Source organism: Typopeltis vanoorti, chromosome 5 (assembly GCF_054136105.1).
Source record: "Typopeltis vanoorti isolate ZY-2024b chromosome 5, IOZ_Tvanoo_1.0, whole genome shotgun sequence".
NCBI classification, from domain to species: Eukaryota; Metazoa; Arthropoda; class Arachnida; order Uropygi; family Thelyphonidae; genus Typopeltis; species Typopeltis vanoorti.
In genome coordinates, this window is record NC_143553.1 from 1742190 (window position 1) to 1765111 (window position 22922).

The window sequence follows — 22922 nt, forward strand, 5'->3', positions numbered from 1 at the left end:
TTGAGCTACATTAAAAAAAAAGAAAAAGGCTATGAGAGGTTCAGAGAGACATTTGGATAGTGAACATGTAACATCAGTGGAAACATCATATTAAAAATGAAAATATTAGAAAGGAACTTGATATTGTTAGCATTAAGGAATGAAAGATCAGAGCTAATTTTAGCTGGTATGGTGAGTTAAACGGAATGGGATGTGAATGGTTAATAAAACATTTGCTTGATGCTGAGATGCGAACTAGAAACTCAGATCTAAGTGGATTGATGCATATGAAAGTGACTGAAGACTGAAATGTAAGATCTGAGATTATTGGAGTTCTTTGTGCATGACAGACTAATTTGGAGAAAAATTGTTAATAGGGCGTTAGTAATAATGTAAATGTTTTACATCGTACTGTCATAGTATCTAGACTCATTGACAGGACGAGGAGGATGTTTAGAAGTTATACAAAATAGTAATGTCTTGAACAAAAGGAGATGCAAAGATTTTTGTGGGTTATGAAGACTGGATGCGATACATTTATACGCCAAGAAAACTAGAGATTAATCAGCCTAAGATGAGAAACAAGATAAGACTTTTGTGAGTATTGAAGTTCACAAGTCTGATTTCACCACATTTGAAGATTATACGGATATTTATGTTTTAGACATTAGTTATTCAAGATGTTGGAATGTAGTGGTGGGGGTTATGTCCTAGTAGTGAATAGGTTGACTATTGATCTCTAGTGTTACAAAAAGATTGAGATAGACAATGTGACAATAGTTTAAATAGCTAACTTTAACTCCCATTGGGGGGGGGGGGGGGCCTAATGCATTCTTTTGGGTAAACACCATACAAATTTGACAGTTTATACTGATGATGTAGAATGAGTATCAATTCTTGAGCACAAATTTTGCACATTGTTAGGGATACTTGTTGGTAACCAAATTATAAGGATTCCATGGATGTCTCTTTGGCCAAAAGATAAGTGGAGAAAAGAAGTGAGCTATTCATAGCAAATTGGGAGGCGATTGATGTTATTATCATACAATAGTAGCATCAATTATACTACAATATCTTTACATCAATTATACATCAATATCTTTGATTGATGTTACTATTATACCATGTGAATATGAGACTGGTAATTGACTTAAGGAATTTACAAGAAATAAATATTAATTAAAAGAAACTTTAATGAATACCTTCCATATTTCAACAACATCACGTTGCCATCTTCAGGAACATACAAATATGATACGTGCATGCAGGCACTAACAAAAGCAAATGAGGAAGAAGGCAAGAAACTAATATTGTTCCTAAAGTCCTAATGGTGCCCCCCTAGCGGGCTAATTTTGTTGTCTTGGCCATTGCACTGAAGTTCTCATGATGTAAGTCTCCCAAATTTGGGGCAGTCTCATGCACCCAAATTTGTTGAGGTTTGGAATGTTTTTTAGAGCTGCTGATGATTCCATGAATAATCTTTCGTATTTGAACTTGCTGCGGTGTATTATTTTAGTTTTCTTCCAACGAATTCTATGGTGGGTATCTATGGCATGGTCTGCAAGCCCAGAGGTGGCTGTACTGGTGAAACAGATGTAGTCTTTGTGTTCTGAAATCCTGATATTCGATGTCCCGCCTGTGAGAGGTGGTAGGCTGTTGGGCTCATCAACATCATTAACCAGTTGCAGGCTGTGATGAGGACCAGAAAACTTCCATTTGAACAAGATGTAAGTTTTCTATATTTAGCTCCCGCTCCCCCCCCCCTTTTTTTTTTTTTTTTTTTTAATACATATTGTAGGCTGCAAAATAGTCCAAGTACACAGCTGAGGTTTTTGACTTCATTCACTTAAGTTGTGCCTTTTTTTACTGCTTTGGCACATTTTCTGGAGGCCCTATTGGTCAGGGGTTTGGGGTCAGTCCATGGAAAGGAGGAATAGAAATCCCATTTCTACTTTTTTTTTTTAAAGTAATATTGTAGTCCCAAAGAACACAAGACTGAGAATAAGTTGTTAAAAAGACATTCTGTAGAAGTGGAAACATGGACAAGAGCTTGAGTTACCAAGAGGAGAGCTGACATCTCTATTATATTTAGAAGGAAAGTGAGTTAAGAAAAGTCTAGATTGTTGGGAAGATATTGAGGATTATCCAGTATTCTAGTGGATAGATGTACAGTTGCATTAGGTCATTACTAACAGCAAATGCTTCGGTCTCTTCTAGTTTGATCAGTGGAGTTAGAGAAGGAAAGCTAGCTTAAGTTGTAATCATTCAAAGTCCTCAACGAAGATATTGTCACTGTTTGGTAATTGTACTGCAAAAAAATCAAGCTTTAAGAATGAATAATCAAAGAAGTCAGAATGACTGATGGCTGAATATACTGGAAAGAATAAAGAAACATGGAATGAAATAAAATGTGGCATGAAAATTTCGAACCAGAGGAGATATAAGGAGTGGATTCTTGATTTGATCTCATAAATTCATTTATGCAAATATATCTTCTTCTTTTTTTTTTTTATGGAAAAATTAAATATTTTAAAATTGCAAACATACTAGATTACTAAAAAACACGTAATAACCACAGTAATGACTATTTAATTCTTAAATATTTCATCCCGGGTATCTTGGGACATCATCAGTACAGTAGTTCAAACAATACTAGGAATAACATATACAGTTAGGGCGCATGATTACAATGGAATCTCAATATGTGTGCAGTAACATGTTATAGAAGTAAATTAAATATAACTGAAAAAAAAAAAAATATATATATATATATATATATATATATATATATACTGTTATATATATGCGTGCAGTAACATGTTATAGAAGTAACTTAAATATAACTGAAAAATATATATATGTATATACAGGTATCCCTTGCTTACCGTGGATTTGATTATCGTGGTGAAATTAATTGTGGCAATCCCTTGATATATGCCGCAAGAGTTTTGATTAACAAGCCTTTAACCCTGATCTGACAGATACAAGCAAAATGTTTGATATAAATATTCTTACACAATTCATTGTATGGCTTGGAGGTCATGAGTAGCTGTGCATTCACATGTTACAAGTGATATTCCGCACTGTTTTTTGCTGTCAGTTTGGTTTAACACATGTTATGTAAAGGTTTGTGATATTTGACAGTAAACTGTACCTGAGAGATACCGCGACCTCCGATGTCAGTATACTATGGTTTTTTTTGTTCAATAATTTTTAGATTGTAACTGAAAATAAATAAACCATCATGTATTATATTACAATAGAGAGCCAAAGACTTATTTATCATATATGTCCTCTAGGAGATGTGCTTTACATTTATCGAAAATGCTAAGGGAAGTGATCTGGAGCTTACTCCACCTTTACTACGAGTTGCCCATAAGGTTATTTATGCTTGCATCCGCCAAAACTTTTAGTTTCTATATATTCGGCACGAAATTCTAGTAGTTTCTCTATTCGGCTTTGAAATAATGTTAGATTCAATATCCACTTAATTTGTACCATCTTGTATTATATTTGCAGTATTTTTTCTTTATGTTTTATTGCTTGTTTGCCAAAGTATGGAGAGTCACTTTGCTTGTTATTGTAGAATTTATGCCGATAAGAAAAAAAACTAAAACTGCTTAAACGACACTTGATAACTTCTTTTGATAAAAAAATTGCAGTAAATAATGTAGGTACAAGCATTTATTAAACATTTACTTTGCATTCATTTTTTATTTTTCCTAAAAGAGTAACGCATAAAACGAATTATTGATACAGTAATCGATCATGGACGAATTATAATTTTTACCATTGATTATTAGATTTGATTAATGCGATTTTGATATACGCGGTAACATTGAGGGATTAATTAACCACGTTAATCGAAGGATACCTGTGTGTATATATATATATATTGTGTAAAATAATCTTTATATATATAAAGATTATTTTACACAATTTTGTATGACAATTTCCCATACTTTAGGAATAGTAAGAACATCGTTTCGGTTTAAATTTGGTCTGTGTAGTAGGCTTCAGCACTTTCTTTATATAAACGTTCATATTTATATAACGATCTGTGTAAAAGTTTTGCCTTCTCCCAATGGATCCTATGGTTTGGATTTTCAACTCCGTGTTGGGAGAGACCAGATTTCTGCCGTTTGAAAAGACAAATGTGGTCTTGATGTTCCGAGATGTGTTTCTGAACAGACCTACCTGTCTGACCAAAGGAAAACAATTTGCAGGAGCATGGGATCTCATAAACGCCAGGTAACATCTGTGGTTACTACGTGTGTTTTTTAGTGATGAATTCACCACAGATTTTGTTATATAAAAATACTAGATTACACACACTGCATTTGAAGATTAAAACTATAAATTATGCTCAGCTACATAATTATACACAATCAAATGACTGAAAGTTTTATGAAACTTATAAAAACAGATAAACATTTTTTCTAGCTTTTTAATAATATAGTAATTTTAAATATAGAGTATTGAAAACAATTGGAGATGTGGACGTCACAATCTACAGAGGATTAATTGCCGCAGTGAGAACAGTAAAGGAGTTTACTGCCTTCAGTATGATGACCAAAAAATAGTTAGTGGACTTCGTGATAACACCATAAAAATTTGGGACCGAAATACCTTACAGTGCGTGAAGGTAAAAAAAAAAATTTTTTTTCTCATTAAACCATAAAAAGAAAGTATCTGTGCAAATACTACTGTGATAAATGAATAATTTGAGTAAAATATTAATCATATGTATTTTAGACAAATTTGGCAACAGTAAATAAGTACCTATTTATTTCATGTACCCCACTCCTTCCAGAAGTCATGGGACATGTCAAATATAAGCAAACCATGACTTTATTGACAAATTAATAACATTTTTTTTCATTGTTGAGTGTAAATAGCTGTTTTAATGCCATAGAAAACTTTCTATAGACTAATTTCTGGTAAAATGTTGGTAGTGTGGTGCTTTAGTGAAGAAGTGGAGCAAAATAACATGTGACCTGGTTGGTCGAGTGATTAGCATATCTACTCTCCACCCAAAAGGCTGCGGGTTCGAATCTTGCCATGGACATGGATTTTTGTGATTGTCTGCAAAAATACTAGTGGTTGTGGGCAGTAGATGCTGTTGGTGTAAATGATGGTGGTGGTGGTGGTAGTTTTAGTTGTAGTTGGTGGATTGAATGGCAGAGACGGAGAGTTAGATGTAGAGTAGATGCCCTCCCACTATAAGTCTTTGGACTCCTTGGAGGTGTCACGTAATAGTAATAATAATAATAATAATAATAATAATAATAATGAATTCAGTAGAACTGTGGGATGGACTTTATGCTAGTCACCTCCAGTATTACTCTCTTTAAACCACATGTTCACAATTGTTGCTTTGTGACATGAAGCAGGATCATATTAGAAATCATAAATGCCATTATCATAAAATTGCCCCAGCGATGTAGAATATGAACAGTTGTTCAGAACATCTGTGTGGGATCTAGTATAGTCATTATTCCATGCCATATAACTAGTGGATCTAATTCATACTATGAAAAGCAACCATTATTGCACTGCCACCTCCCGACATCTCATTGGAACAGAGCACTCAAGTAAACAAAATAAATATTTAATTTATTTATAATAAAAATTCTCTTGTTATTCTACACATCTATCAGACTAGAAGTACATGAGGCATGGTTTGATGCATAATCACAGGATTTGATTTCCATTGCTCCACAGTTCAGGTTCTGTGAAGTTTGATCCCTACTAGTCTATGATGTATATTGTTAACAGCCATGTGGGCTGTCTTTCTATGTGCTGAAGAAACATATAAAATTGTTTGTGGCTACTGGAATAACATGTCCAGCTTTCTATAGGAGATTCAGTTGCTTTTAGTCAGTATTTTAGCCTTATGTGGTTATACTGTAAGGTCAGTGCAGACTTCCTATTTCTTCAGTATATTGCCAATTGCAGATTTTCTAATACTTAATTGCTGCAAATAGCATACACATGCATTTTCTTCAAATGCTATAATTTCTGAGTCAGTGTGATCCGAAATTCTTTAGCTCTTGCCATGTACTCATGACAAGAGCTAAATAATAGATTGAAATGATTTCTGAACAATCTGTCAGCCTCCTATATTAGCTACAAAATTTTCATATTATGCAGTCGTGTCCACTGATCCTGCAGTTTGAAAAGGCATCTTTTGATAAATATTTTTATAGGCAGGATTGCATGTATCACATTACCACTTTGGCTGGTAAAATATGCTGGTAAAATAACTAAATTATACAAAATAAGAAACTGCACTGTAATATTATACTATAATTGCTACCTTTTGGTAGCAATTATAGTATAGTCATTTCTGCTCACAGTCAGTGCCCCAAAGATCAGCTTCAACTTTTTTTTTGCCAACTTCAATCAGGCTGGCATAAACTTTAAAACACTAAGTTGATTCCCCGTCAACTTGGAGTTTTAAAAACATCGTTGATGGCATTGCTCACTCATACTTGATTGCATCAAAGGTACCTTGCAGCCACTTAAGATTTCACACTTCATTTCCCCTTATCTTGCAAGGAACTGAGCTGAGATTTGGTGACTGGATAAGTTTGTGAAGCAAGATACACTTACCTAAATGCTTCTGCAACCATTCTTGAACGATCTATAACCTGTACCTTATGACATGTTACATTGTCTTACTGGATAACACTGTTACAAGATGAATAAACTATGAGAGTAAAGGAATGTGCCTAGTCCAAACAGGTTGTGACAACAAGATGTTCTTCTATGTGTATGATGGGGGGGGGGAGGTGTGTTGAGAATCACCTTTTTTTATTATTATTTTTCCCCGCTCTGGCTTGCCCCATTCTTTATGATTCCTCTGCTGCCCCTAATTCTGGAAAAAATCATTCTGATATCTTTGAATTCTTTTTCTTGCGATCCAACTCCCAAACAGTGAAGATGTCTTTCTTTTTTCCAATTCTACTGATCAAGTTAGAAGCAAGCCAAAGTATTTGCTAGTTGCTTTGACTTTAAGCAAATTGTTTATCTATCAACCATAACACCAGACAGTTTTGTCTATTCACCCAACAATCTAAATCCTTACTTAATCAATTCTTTCACAGAACAGTTATGCCAGACTTAGGGTCAAAGCTGTATAACTGAGAGGAGACCAGCACATAGCCTTTAAAGGAATGCGGAGAACCGACCAGGGCTTTTGACCTAATGTCCAATCCTCACCTTCTCGTGGTGCACCCTGTTGGGTATCTACCTGGATACTGAACGAATGAGGATGGGCTGGCAATTTGGGATTTAGCCGACCAAATTGTATTTTTATTGGCTTAAACCAATATACAAATGATGGTACAACATGAACAAAAATTCATGCCGGTTGGGACGTCGCCCAGTTAAACAAGGTCCCCGTTGTTTTCGCAAGGGAACCAGGGCGAACAGTGAAAAGTCAGCTACTGGAACAAATCTGAAAGCACACCCCAACTCAATATCACCAGAGTTAAAGATCGGTACTATCAACATAAGAAGCCTGAATGACAATGAAATGGAGCTAGCTTGAGGAATTAGATAAGTACCACATCGACATAATAGGGGTGACTGGAACAAAAAAGGCAAAAATTGTTGAGATCTTTCTGAGCAATAAATACAAAATGTTATATTCAGGCAATGACAATCAAGGAAAAGAAGGAGTAGCCATAGTATTCAACACAAAATACGAGGCAAATCTTCTTGAATGGCAGGCAGTTTCAAGTAGAGTGATGTGGGCAAATATCAGAATGGAGAATTGGACAATGAGACTTATTTGTGCCTATGGTTCCCACAAAGTTCTACAAAGGTAGAAGTGGAGGAATTTTTTGATGCTTTAGAAAAAGCAGCAGACACAATGCAAAAGGAAAAGTTGGTCCTTGTTGGGGATCTAAATAGCAGAGTAGAAAATGATTGTCAGACATCCAAAAATATTTTGGGAAAATTTGGAGAAAAGAGCAAAGCTAAAAATAATGGCAAATACTTGTTGGATTTCTGCTCAGGACATGGACTAGTTATTACTAACGCCATGTTCCAACATAAAAATGTGCACAAATTCACATGGAGAGAAGAGGCAAGGAATAAGAAAAGTCTCATTGACTGTTTTATTGTTGATAGTGATGTTATCTTCCTGGTGCAGAATAACAGAGTGTACAGAGGATTTGAAATTGCAAGCGATCACTATTTAGTCTTGAGCAGGATAAAATTGAATTTCATATTGAAAAGAATAACATGTAAGAAAGTTTTAAAGCAAATAAAAGTTGAGCATTTGTCAGATGTGAACTGTATACTAAAATACACAAAGATTATTGAAGAAAAAATGAATGAGTTTGAGAACAGGAACCAAACCTTGGAGATTCAGTGGCAAGCCTTAAAGAAAATCGTGATTGATTCAGCCAGAGAGGCATATGGTGAGGTTGTGTGCAAGGATAGAAAAATCAGAAAACTGCATGGTGGACACAGGAAGTTAAAGAGGCAGTGAAAGAAAAGAAGAAAGCATATCAAAAGTACCTTGCAAATAAGTCAGCTTGTGCTTTTAGAGAATACAGAGACAAATGTAAGGAAGCTAAACACTTTGTAAAACTGGCTAAACAAAAGTCATGGGAGGTCTTTAGCAAGAACATAGAAAATAAATATCAAGAAGCTGGTAAGATATTCTGGAGGTTGTTGAAGAAGCTTAGAAATGAAGGAAAGAGTGCTGTAAAAGGAGTTAGAGATGATAAAGGTGACATGAAAACCGGAGAAAAAGATATCCTTGAAGTATGGAGTAATTACTTCGAACATTGCTGAATGAAACAAGCAGTGATAGTACAGTAGTAAAAAACACTCTACAGGCATACAGTCCAGTATGCCTGTAGAGTGTTTTAAGTAAAGTAGAAAAAGCCATCAAAGGCTTGAAATGTGAAAAAGCAGGAATCGATGATATTCGACCAGAGATGCTGAAGTATGGTGGTATAAAAGTCTTACAGTGGCTGCAATGCATAGTTCAGAGAGCCTGGACAGAGGGACAAATTCCCAATGATTGGAGTAGAGCTCTAATAGTACCCATATATAAAAAGGGAAATAAAACTGAATGTGAGAATTACAGAGGTATTTTCTTACTGAGTGTTCCTGGCAAGATCTATGCAAGTATACTTGAGAAACGGTTGAGAAGAATTGTGGAAGAAAAGGTTCGTGAAGAGCAAGTTGGATTCAGGTCAAATAGAGGCTGTCAGTATCAGATCTTCACCTTACGACAAATAGTTGAGAAAGCATGGGAATATAAAAAAGATCTGTATTTAAGTTTTGTCGATCTGGAAAAGGAATATGACAAGGTGCCAAGAGGGAAGCTATTTAATACACTACAGTTATATGGTGTGAATGGGGCATTATATCAAACAATACTTGGTCTTTATTTGAGTTGCAAGTCAGCAGTTAGAATTGAAGGAAGTACAGGAAGATAGTTTAATGTGAAATCTGGTGTGAGACAAGGATGTACATTATCCCTCTGTTATTCATTATTGTTGGATTCTGATTATATAGAGATTGGAGTAATTATTATTTGTTTCAGAATCCAACATAATCTTCCATCACATAGGCTAGACTTGTAAATATTATTTAATGTAATTCACTTGTTTATAATTTAATATTCATATAACTACCTTTAACCTTATTTAATATTTAATTATTTGATCAAGGATATGTGTATTAATAATGAAAAGACTGTATTAAATATTATTAAGCTATTTTATTTATTACTATGTTAATATTATAAGAATTTGTATTTGAGGTATTGCATAACACTAAACTTCTATAAATAGGAATAAATAAAGAATATTTAACTGCGCATTAATTGAAATGTAAATATTCTTTATTTATTCCTATTTATAGAAGTTTAGTGTTATGCAATACCTCAATTTTATTATTTTTTGTTTTGTTGTCATGGAGGCGTATGTAAGTGAGTGAGTACGTTTTGGAACACCACATGAGGAGAAGGTTTATTGAAAAGAGTTTTAGAAAAAAATCACGAGAATAATTTAGGCGCGAAGAAGAGATATATAAGCGATGAATGCTGAAATTATTAATTAATTAAGAGATAGATTAGAGATAGAAAGGAGAGGATTGGCATTAGGTTGGAATCGGAGCATTCGGGATTCACAGTACGATAATAGCGAGTCGGCAAGTCACTCAAGCAGCTAAATAAGGTCTACTAGTCGAGAGGAGGTTAGCTAATAAGTTGTAGAATGACATTTATAGCTACGGAAGACAGCTGAGTGACTACTAAATAGACTAGCGATATTTGAGTTGAGATTCAATTTCAGGGCTGACCTCTCAAGGACATACGGAACCTTGAAGCAAAGCACAGAGTTATTAGAGAAAAGTAGAGGCTGTAAAATTGAAGTTTACCGATAGCTGAGTTTTGAATTGTAGTGTCTAAAGAATTAATTAAATGCTGGACGAGTGAACAACTGTGTATATAAAACCTCAAGTTAAGGAATTATTGTGTGTTGCCTTATTTCATGAGTGATCAGTAGTACTTTATGCAACAACGTTTGTTTATGTGTATTGTGACTGATGATTAATTCAGTTATTGCTTAGAAGAATTATTTTAATGAGTGCCGTATACTGTTTAAGTGTTTACAGTTATAAAAAGTGTTTACGTATAAGTAGATGAAGAAAAAAGATTATCGGTAAGATTATTCCAACCGTTAATATTCCTATCCAGAAAAGTGTGAGAGTTTCATCCTAGAATTTCCTTATACTAACAGTAACTATTGAGGAAGTTAGCTAAAGTATAAATTTAAAAGTGTTTGTTTGTGAAAAGGTATTACTGCAATTTTTGTTGTATTTGGAACTTAAGGAACTGTGAGAAGACTGTATTATAGAGATAACAGATTTACCATTGTATGAGTTGAATGATTGAACTTATCTGAGAAGCAAATGTTTGTGATATCTTAATTACTGAATTGAAGTTAAGTGTAAAATTTGTGATTTTAAAATTAAATGTTTGTTTTTGTTAATCAAAAGTTGTATTTTTGCCTGAATCTCTTTTACTGCACCATTCATAAAATATTCGAACCAAGGCGGGAGAGATAAATAAGTTAAATATACTTGGCCAGTATATATAATAACAACATATAAAGGAAGATTAGTTGAGAGTTGATTTATCTTCAATTCTTGAAATAATTCAGATAGAAAGTGGCGCAGTCTTTAAATATAAATTTTTTTTATATTTGAATTAGAAATCAACTAGCAACTATTTTTTAGGTTAAGAACATCGTAATAACTGAATGTCGGATCCAAAATATAGATTGAGAGGAAGTAGGATCCAACATTATCTATATGGATCACATTATGTTGGAAAGTGGTATTAAACTTGATATCAGAATTGGAGATGTTAATGTCAGCTCTTTGCTTTATGCAGACAATGTTATACTTCTAAATAAATCTGCTGCAAGTTTGCAAGATTCCCTGACTAAATTGAATAACTGTTGTAATAGATATGGCATGAAGGTCAGCATTAAAAAGAAAAAGACATTGAAAATAGGTAGAATCGTTGAAAATGTCAACTGCATTGTGAATGGAGAATCTGTGGAACAAGTAAAACATTTCAGCTACTTATGCGTGGTTTTTAGGGAAGATGGTAAATTGAATATGGAAATAGACAACAGAATCAACAAAGCTGGTATGGTAGGCAGTCATTTGAATAAATTCAGATAGAATAAGAAAGAAATTAGTCGGAACACTAAATTAGCATACAAGACAGTGTTCAAACCAGTTTTAACATATGGATCTGAGAGTTGGGGTCAGAAGTAAAACACTTGACCAAAGACTAGAGACTGCAGATATGAGAGTCTTGAGAAAGATTAGTGGCATGAACAGATGGCATCAGTGGCAATATCATATTAAAAATGAGGATATTAGGAAAGAACTTGACATTGTCAGCATCCAGGAATACGTTAGCAGAGCTAATCTCACGTGGTATGGTCATTTAAACAGAATGGACGAGGAAAGATTAGCAAAACAAGTGTTCTCTGCCAGGTTGGCAGGAAAACGACCCAGGGGAAGACCAAGATAAAGGTGGATTGATACGGTACAAAGTGCATTAGACGATAGAAATATAAGATCTGGTAATGCTGGAGTCTTGACAAGTAACAGACTGATTTGGAGGAAAATTGTAGATAGGAAGTTAGTAATGATGTAATTTTTTTTCATAGTACTATCATATCCTGTACACCCCTTGAGGGTACATGTCAGGAATTTGATGATAACGAGTTATACCAGAAACAACACAGTGCATATTTTCTTTTGCTGTCTGCTAGAAAGGTATTAGAAGAACAGCCAAGATACCAAAAAGACTTCTTGTCCTGATATTCCCATTGTGCTTTGCTGGCATCCACATCACAACATGAAACCAAACCTCTATTTAACCCTTTCAAAAAAAAAAAATAAATAAAACTGCTAAGTACAGTTATTATTTGATTAATGCGCCTCTGAATTTACCATGCAAAAACATGCAAGCCTTCTGCTGTGAGCATGATGACATCATTCCTTCCTCGCAGCCGTGCTCCCAGAGCCTGAGTGCCAACCAATTACTTCACTGCCAGCATTAAGAGTGGGTGTATTACAAGCTCCAGTTGTTCTGCTGTACGTATTTACAAATTACGTTCTTCGTAAATTTTACAGCCCATTGATCAAGTTGAAGAATAAGAGCAATCCCACAACTAGTTATTAAGTGAACAAAAGAGGAAAATAATTACCGGTATCCCTTGATTAACGCGATTAATTAATCCCTCGATGTTACCGCATATATCAAAATCACATTAATCAAATATAATACAATAATCAGTGGAAACAATTGCAATTCGTCCATGATCGATTACTGTATTAATAATTCGTTTTATATGGTATCTCCTTTGGAACCTCATCTTCACAGTCCATTTGTTCGGTGTCTTCATATGCTTGTTGTTGTTCAATTTCAAGATTGTTACCACTGAAATCTTTTGAATTTGAATCCAATAATTCTTTAACATCTTCTGCATCAAAACCAAGGTCTTCGCCGCACTTGCTCCCATTACTTATGAATGTTTTCAGTTGTGTGTTTAATGTTAGAATTTTTACATTAAACACGCATCAGTTTAGAATCTCCTTTGCCTGATATTCCTTGTCCTTTTTTTTTTTTTTTTTTTTTTGGCTGGAATTTTCGAGCTAAATGCGATTAAGCTCCATAATACGTGGAGTTTAATCGCATTTTCTCCCATTGTTGTTTCTTTTACTGCCTTTTAGAATGTCTTTTTAAGAAAATAGACTGAAAGTTGCAGTGACGCCCATGTCCATGGTTTGTAGCAATGATGTCGTATTTGGAATGGAATTTTGATAAATTTAAAAGTGCATTATTAAAACTCTTGCCGCGTATATAAAGGGATTGTCGCAATAATCAAATCCCATGTTGATACCTGTACTTTAGATACAAAATTTGATATAATTAAAAAATGTAAACGTGGTGAAAGTAAAAGTAAGATCAAAAGTGAATTTGGTTTTAACGAGTCTACAATACGGACTAATTTATCCAAAGCTGATGTGTATTGCGAGCAAGGTAAATTTACATCTGCAAGTATTCAATTCACACGTAGCCGGAGTGCTATAATGGTTGAAATTGAAGATCTGTTGATTATTTGGCTGGAAGACTACAATCAAAAGAGAATTCCAATTAGTTCCCATAATATCATGGCCAAAGCTCTAAGCCTGTTTTCAAGACTTAAAGAGACTAAATATAAAGAAGACAATATTCAAAATTCCCAGTATTCGATAATTTTCTGCAGCTCAGCAGAAAATTATCGAAGAAAATGATTACGATTACCGCCAAATTTTCAATGTAGATGGAACTGGCCTCTATTGGAAAAATTGTCATCTAGAACTTTTATATCAAAATAAGAAACAGCCTGAGTATAAAGTATCAAAAGATCACTTATCTGTTATGCTTGGAGGGAATGCTAATGGAGATTTTAAATTGAAGCCGCTGCTTGTCTATCAAACTCAGAGCCCAAGGGCTTTAAAAGGATGTAACAGGAACTCTTTATCTGTTATTTGGCAGGCAAATCAGAAGGCTTGGGTTACCCAAAGTCTATTCGAAGATTGGTTTAAGTCTTATTTTTGCCCGGCAGTTGAAGCTTATTGCAAGAGAAATAACTTAGCTTTCAAATCTCTTTTGTTTTTAGATAATGCACCTGGTCATCCAAATTCTCTTAATGATCTGTGTGAGAATGTGAAAATTTTATTTTTCCCACCAAATACGACATCATTGCTACAACCTATCGATATGGGCATCGTTGCAACTTTCTAAACCTATTTTCTTAAAAGGACATTCTCAAAGGCAGTAGAAACAACAACAGGAGAAAATGCAATTATGCTCCAAGAATTTTGGAAAAAATGTAACATTAAACATGCAATGGAAAACATTGACTCGTGGGAGCAAGTGTTTCTAGCTGCATGAAAGCTGTTTGGAAAAACATTTTGCCAGAATGCTCTAATGACTTAGGTTGTTTTCAAAATCCTGTGAACAACGTGATTGGAGAAATCATTGCAATTGGTGAAGACCTTGGTTTTGATGGTGTTGATGCAGAAGATGTTAAAGAATTATTGGATTCAAATTCAAAAGATTTCAGTGACAATGATCTTGAAATTGAAAAAACAATGAGCATATGAAGACAACGAACAAATGGAATGTGAAGACGAGGTTTCAAAGGAGATAACAGTCAAAGAACTGGATGGAATATTTAACAGTTTAGAATCGCTTAAGCAGCAAGTGATGAATGGATTCAGATGTTAATCGAAGAATGCTCTTTTTCCAAGGTCTGGAGAGTCATTTCACTTGTTATTGTAGAATTTATGCCGATAAGAAAAAAACTAAAACTGTTCAAACAACTCTTGAAAACTTATTTTGATTAAAAAAAATTGCAGTAACTAATGTAGGTACAAGTATTTATTAAACATTTACTTTGCATTAATTTTTTTATTTTTCCTAAAAGAGTATCATATAAAATGAATTATTAATACAGTAATCAATCATGGATGAATTGTAATTTTTACCATTGATTATTATATTTGATTAACGCAATTTTGATATGCATGGTAACATCGAGGGATTAATTAATCACCTTGATCTAGGGATACCTGTATTTACCTGTTGCTTTCTACGCTAATGGGGAGGGTAATCAGCCTCTTCATCGCCCACCTCTTGACATATCATGGAAAGATTTGGAGAGATCTGTGCTGTTGCACTTGGCATTTCCAAGGCATATGATAGAGTTTGGCATTGAAGGGCTTCTCATGAAATTACCATCTCTTATGTTCATCTCCCTTCTACCCTTTATAATTCGGTTGTCAATTTTCTCTAAATCATTCACTGCATGAAATGGATAGTCCTCTCTTCAGATTTCTCTACTAATGCAGGTGTCACTGCTCTGTTGTGTCATCCACTACCTATGTATAGTTTTGTTAATGATAGCATTCTCCATTTCCCTTACTCATGACAAACCTTGCTGTTCTCAAACATGTGATATTCATCATCAAAATACTTCTTTTTTTTTTTTTTTTTTGTTTTTCAGGGAAAAAAAGCTGTATTATTCTCTTATTTTTGATGATACTCACCTCAGAAGTCAAGTTCAGATCTCTCTCTCTCTCTCTCTCTCCTCTTTAGAGAGAGATCTGAATTTATTCTACTAGCCTTTCCTGGTACAGACACATATCACTTCTATTACATTCTCAGCTTCAAGAGAACTAGGTCCTTTTTGATTCAATTTTTTACCTTGCTAGCCTGGTTTGCCAAGTGGTTAGTAATCAATCATGGATGAATTGTAATTTTTACCATTGATTATTATATTTGATTATGGCTGTTTTTTCTTCAATTCTTCTTTTAAATTGTCCAATAATGACGCATAATAGACTCGTGTTATTGTCTTACCCTTTTCCAAATAGTCTATCATGATAATTCCTTGGGAATCCCAAAAAACAGTGGCCATCACCTTCCCAGCTGACAAAACAGTCTTTGCTTTTTTCGGTGCTCTTTCACATGGCATTGTCCACTATTTTGACAGCTGCTTGGACTCGGGCGTACAGCGGTGGATCCAATTTTTGCCTACAGTTGCAAATCGACGCAAAAAATCCTGTGAATTGCGATTAAACATCGCCAAACACTGCACTGAAATGTCTTTTCTTTTGATCAAAAATGCATTGAAATGCATTTTTGATCAAACAATCGCAGCACCCACCCTGCACATTGCTTTTTCATGTGCAATTTTTTGTGCAGGATATTATATGCCCATTCAGTTGAGATGCCTACAATCTCAGCAATCTCACGCACTTTCAGCAGTCTTCCATAACGATATCCTCGTTATGGGTTTTGTCAATCATTTCCTTCGTAGTGATCTCAGTCGGGTGTCCGGAGCATACTTCATCTTCGATGGACTTACGACCACGTTTAAGTTCATTTATCCAAAAATAAATAGTCTTTAATGCTGGTGCAGTCCTGAACTGCATCTAACTCAGCTTTGATCTGCATGACCATCCACTTCTTTTTCAAATAGTGTTTTATCACTACACGAAGCTCGTTTTTTTTTTTTTTTGTTGTTGTTGTTGTTTTTTATGAAAAATGTGAACGTGGTCATTTTAAATGTTTGCCAAATGAGAACTACGTGTCGCACATAGCTAAAATTTTGCCAGAGTCATGAAAAAGGTGATATGTGCCGACACTGGTATGAATGAACGAACTCTGTGACCATCTATTGAAATTTACCAAACTTTTCAAACAACTCTCATAAAGCACATGGAGAAATCATTAGTCCTATGTACACAGGTGGACATACCCTGGAAATTATATGGGTGCAGCTGATTTTCATGCAAGACCTTCCTTACAACTGCATGAGAGATACCCTTTTCCTCTACCATCCTTTATGTGCTATCATGTCAGATCTTTGCCACTAGATGTAGTATGTTTTTCCTGTTTTTGGTACCTTCACAGTTTTACACCACCACCCCTCCATTTCATGGTGCAGAAACTGTCGTATTTACTAAAGCTGGTAATTGAAAAAAAAAAAAAACAAGTGAACGTTCAAGGGTATGGAATTTGGTGGCCAGGAAAAGCCTTTTGATAGTGTGCATTTTCATAATAAAAGGTGCATAAAAGCAAATTCAGTATATGTGAACTTATTGCAAAACTCCAACATAAGAGTCAGAACCATTGAAACAGTTAGCAGATTCCACTTACTATCTATCCCAGTGGCTTTAACAGGCCTTTAAGGCCCACAACCTTCCAAGCATGCTTGGATTTCGTAACCGAAATACGAGGATAGAATGGTCACTCCTATGCCTCAAGGTATTCTTGGCTGTAGATCCGTGTGTGTTCACGGGGCCGGTTTGCCTGCTTGCGGGATGAAAAACACCAGATAAACTGGAGGGAAAAACCCTACTGCCCGCGCCCAAGACCGGCTAACTTGGCTATGGCTGAGGAAGATCCTTCAGCTCCTCACGTCTCCGACGGGAATCGAACCTAGGACACTCCTTCCCCGGGCATATGGTTGCGAAGCACAAAGCCACTAGGCTAACCGTGCAGACGATTCCACTTACTAAGATCAAGCCTATTAAGCCGAACATAACTGCATGCACTTCTTATATGGAATTCTGGTTGTCTGCCATTGCATAATTTATTGATTTGTATTTATCTTCTTTGCATGTTGTTGGCATTCTCGGTGCACTACAAAGCTGTATATCTCAAGAATATGAGGTGCCCAGATCCATGTTTATTAGACCTTTTTTTGTTTGTTTTAATTTATGACAGGAGTGTAGTTCACATCACACAGTCAAACAAATGTAAAACAATGACCACTTTAGAATTATTCAGGATTCTGATGATCTTAAATTAGGTGTGACCATGCATCATTATTGTGCAAATTCTGTGTGTTCCTTGCATGTTTGGCTGGCTATAGCTAGGAGCCATTCCAGTAAATTAATACTAGGATTTATATTTAAGTTTATAGGGGAAAAAAAACAGAAATTCGGGGATTCGTTAGAAATGTTTTACGATGTGCAAGGAAGAAATATGGGATCTGGCAGTGTTGGAGCCTTGATGGGTAACAGATTGATTTAGAGGAAAATTGTAGATAGGAAGTTAGTAATGACACCCCTTGAGGGTAAATGTCAGGAATTTGATTATGATGTTTATAGGGACTAATAACATTTCTAATGAATCCCAGAATTTCTGTTCTTTTTTTGTAACACCTGTGTAATGGTTCAGATTCATTCCATAAAACTTGATATATCTTCTTTTTTGGGGCACCTATGGATCATCTGAAGAGAGCACACATGATGATAGAGGCATAACCTCATTTTTCTGGTATTCTCCATCTCTAACATATTCTTCAATGCATTACTCAATAGATTTCTCAAATATAAATGAAGATTTGTATGATTTCTGTTGTATATCTAAAATTTAGGAAAAATTTAAACTTCAATTGTTGTCATCTGAGAGTTGTGTGGGTTAAACCAAAATTTATAATTCATTTCAAGAGTTTATAAAAATCTGTTGAGTTGCTTATCTTCTTATTTTTCATCTTATTTTAAAGTTTTTTAAAATAAGATGAGGATTTTTAAAATTTTAGTTTTAAAATTTCATCTATTTGTATGATTGGGGCTATGCTAATAATAAATAAATATCATTGTGGAACATATACCCTCCCCCCCCCCCCCCCACCACCACCACCAAAAAAAAAAGTTCTAATCTCTCATGTAAGCATCAACATAAATTAATGCCGTTTGGAAACTGATTTCTCATCTTTTTCAGATACAAGTGTACTCACTCTCAACCCAACAGGCTTTGATTTCAAATCCCTGCTGGACATGACAAATATCCTTATGTTGGATGGAGAAAAATTTCTTTGTTGAGTGTACTAACCAAATAGTACTAATGTACTATATACAGCCTTTTGTGGTTAGAATCATTAAAAAACATAAATGATAAAAAGTAGTTCCTGTATTAAATTCTCTGATTCATTATTCAAAATTTTATTTATATTCATATTTGTTAGCATTAAATTCTGAATTTATTTATATTCAATTTTTTTTCATTTAATTTCTTTTCAAGGTTCTCACAGGACATACTGGGTCTGTATTATGCCTACAATATGATGAACGAGTGATTATTAGTGGATCAAGTGATTCAACTGTAAGGTAGAGTGGATTATATAGTTTGGCAACAATCAAATCTTTATCATACTATTAATATGCTTACCCTTGACTTTTAGAAATATTGTGACAATTTTTTAGTTTACATTTGGTCATTTATTTTATCATCAGTATTTTCCAAGTGGGATTTTGTGACATGAAAATGAGGGTTCTGATTGTTTTATACAAATGTAAATAATACAATAACATTTTGAGATTTAAAAAAATATTAATAATAAAGTGCAAGCATTTATAGATTTTGCCTAAGTAAAGTATTATATGGATATTTAGTGAACATCATCAATTTCTAATGCTGTGGAAAGATAAGTAATTTTTTTTTTCAAATTTTGCTAATAATACTGAGTTAATTTATTGTATTTATTTGTTTTATAAGTGTGTGAGATAGACTGAGTTATTTAGACTTAAGTGAAATATACTTAAATTATATATTGTCAGTTTGGCACCTATGCTTATCAGAACAACGGTTGCCAAAACTTCTTTGTTCAGTGAGCTCAATTTTTGTGATTTTGTTCGGTGTAAAATTTGTGGGGTGTGTTTGTTGCAGAGGTTGGAAAATTTGTGGAAGGAGAGCGAAACTGGTGAGTGTGTGTGTGTAATAAATGTTTCGAGGGTGAATGTGGAGAGAAAAAATTACATGATAGTAGAGAAGAGAGTGTTGATAGAAGACCAGGAAATGTAAATGCTGGTGGTAATACCGAAGGTGCAGTGGCAGAAGTACAGGAAAACGTAGATGACCTGAAGAAAGAAATAGCATGCTTACATGTAATCCTTCACAAGACAAAGTGCAAGAGTGAAAGGCTGCAGAAATAACAAGAGATTATTGGAAGTTTTTCCAATTGGTTATAGTATAAATTAAAGATACCAAGAAATTATATACTTGGTTTAATCCTTTATCCAAGTGTAAGCAAAACAAAGTTCGTGCCTGAAATATAATCAGGTCTGGAGCAACTCATATAGAGATGCTAATGACTTCACATCACTTGCCTTAGTATCCCATAATGCAGAGCGCATATCCTTCCGGGTATGTAGAATGCTATGCATTATGGGAAGAGTCACTACCCAGACGGTTTCGACCTTTATAGTCCTCTGGGTCCGGCTCCTGTAAAATAATGTCTTAGTCATTGTTAAAATATATGTCGGCTGTGGCGTTTTACTGCACCTTAACTTCTATCAACCCTACACAGATGAGACATTAACCTGCTTACCAGTTAATCTTACCAAGTCTAATTTCTGTCTCCCCCCACCGTTAAACAGATCTAAAGTTGTCAGCCTATTTAATATATGCAGTTCACCAACTCTCGCACAAATCAATCAGAAAAAAAAAAAATTTTTTTTTCAACTGCACCATTCTGAATGAATTAATGAAGTGTGAGAGTTAAGGTGAGGAAAACAGTAAATTTTAACTATACACAAATTTTACCTTAATGCAAGTTGTGGCTGACCAAAATTTAATATGCACGCAGGTTCGCTAATTTTTTTGAAGATAGTGTATTGGCTAGAGCAGTGCTTCCCAAACTTCTGGATGTCAGGGCCCCCTTTGCAAAAATTAAAATATTTCACGGCCCCCCTCGAAAAAAAATCGTTTTATATTATTATAATATTTATTGTATTTATATTCAATACAAAACATGCACAGCGAATATTGCAAAAATCAAATGCAAATATTACATTTTTTGCCTCTTACCATTTGATTCTGAAGACGATGCGGGCTGTTCTGGTAAAATATGAAATGCTGTCTTTTTTTTTTTTTTTTTTTTTTTTTTTTTTTTTTTTTTTTTTTTTGAGTCTGTTTCTGTTTGTTCGTGGGAATTTTTTTTTATTAATATAATTAACGGCTATTTTAGCCTGTTTTTGTTTAGGAGTGTCCCTTATATTTAATACATTGGCTAACATAACTCAAAAGGGGTATGTATATATTTTAGGGCATTACGGGCGAGTGTAGAAGGCAATTATGGCAGAATAAAAAATGTGGAAAAATTATGTACATTTTTTTTTTATTTTTTATCAGCCACTTATCCATCTCAGGGTTAAATTTTTTAATGTAGAATCGATCAAATAATATCACCACTTACCGATACTGGCACACCACAGACTGATAACATGAAATTAGTGAATATTACCTGAATAAGGGAATCCCTGGATCAGGAACATTTTTCTCTTTTGTGACTTTTCTCCCTTTACAGTAATTAAGCCTAACGCGAAACAGACAGAAAAGGCAGGTTATTAAAACGTGCATATGATTGGTGCGGTATTAACAAAAGATTGCGCAACCGAAAGATAAAAGCATAGCTGACAACTGAGTTGAAATGCTAACTCTCTTCAACCGAATTCCATATGTGAAACTGCCATAACATTCATTATATATATATATATATATTACTTAGTTTTAACACTTTTAGGAATTTTAACACGGGTTGAATTTTATTGCTGCCTTGGGAAATCGAATTCATGCACATCTAATTAATAACAATAGTTTTTAGTTAGACTCTGTGTTTGTCCATGCAACATATGGTTTTGTTTCAGTCTATACAGCATAGTTTCTGTATGAGGGGACATGTGATTCATTAATTAGTGTGTTTTTATCCCAGTTGTTTCTAATTGCACTATTTGTTGAGAAATATATTACACAGACTCCTCATACCTTATTCACTGGCATAATAAAAGTACTTGTTTTTATTGCCTCTGCAGTATAGTGACTGTTAAGGAGGGTGTGTTGTTTACCACTGCAAGCGAGTTACTATCTCCCCACATAACTTGTTTAAGCTTGTTTTCATGTGTGAAGTATATGCGAAACTTTTTATTGGTAACAGAAAACTAGCTTGGATGACAGTGATAATATAAAACGAGTTTTGATATGTATATAAAGTCAATATCAACAGTCCCTGATTACGAACGCGTGATGAAAGGGACAGGAAGATTTGGAGCTTCCCTGGAGAGCATTCGAAGTAAATACAATTAACCACTGCTTTGAAATGAAACATATGAATAAGCAATGTTTACTAATATTCATCAAGCGGCGAAATACACAGAAAGCAAAGTTTGTGAACCAACACCAATGTGTGCATTTTTCCATTAAAATATAAAAAATAACAAAAAAGAAATAATAAAAATTAAATACGTCTCTTTTAAAATAAAAAAATCTACTTAGTCTTAAAACATTTTAAATTTGTTTTCATTATTTCACGGCCCCCCTCAACAAAACCTATGGCCCCCAAGGGGGCTGCGGCCCACAGTTTGGGAAGCGCTGGGCTAGAGAACAGGCAAGGTAGTTACAAAACATTTTATTCTAAGCAAAAAAGTACTATACATATACAAATAAGAGAATTAATCTCTAAGCCCTTTCACTTACTAGGAAGGCAATATTAACATTCAAACTCACAATACACTCATTGCTTAGTAACCTCAATTTACAATACCAACTAACTTGACTTAAACAAACAGTAGTTCCCAACTAAGCACATATTCAATCTTTAAACTCGCAAGTTAACAATTTAAACTTCCCTTAAAGACAATGACTTAGTTACATACAATTTCCTATAAGCACACATAGAATATCGACTTGTAAGCCCTTGACATTAACAAAAACGGTGCTTACTTACATAAACCCTTGGATAGACTGGGAATTGCCATAGTCACTATGAAGTCTGCAAGTACCTACGCTTTCAAAGCTTGTCCTCTGAACCATCGTCAGGAAATCGTCTCTT

At 34.5% G+C, this 22922-nt stretch overlaps 1 protein-coding gene across 2 annotated transcripts in view; it reads left to right on the forward strand.

The window, feature by feature from the left end:
• LOC150106184 (beta-TrCP-like) overlaps positions 1-22922 on the forward strand; it is a 157517-nt gene that overhangs the window by 62052 nt on the left and 72543 nt on the right. For both annotated transcript variants that reach the window (XM_090392215.1, XM_090392216.1), the window contains exons 5-6: positions 4454-4624; positions 19118-19203. In XM_090392215.1, coding sequence (XP_090248341.1) covers positions 4454-4624; positions 19118-19203 — 257 coding nt within the window. The remainder of the gene's footprint in view (positions 1-4453; positions 4625-19117; positions 19204-22922) is intronic.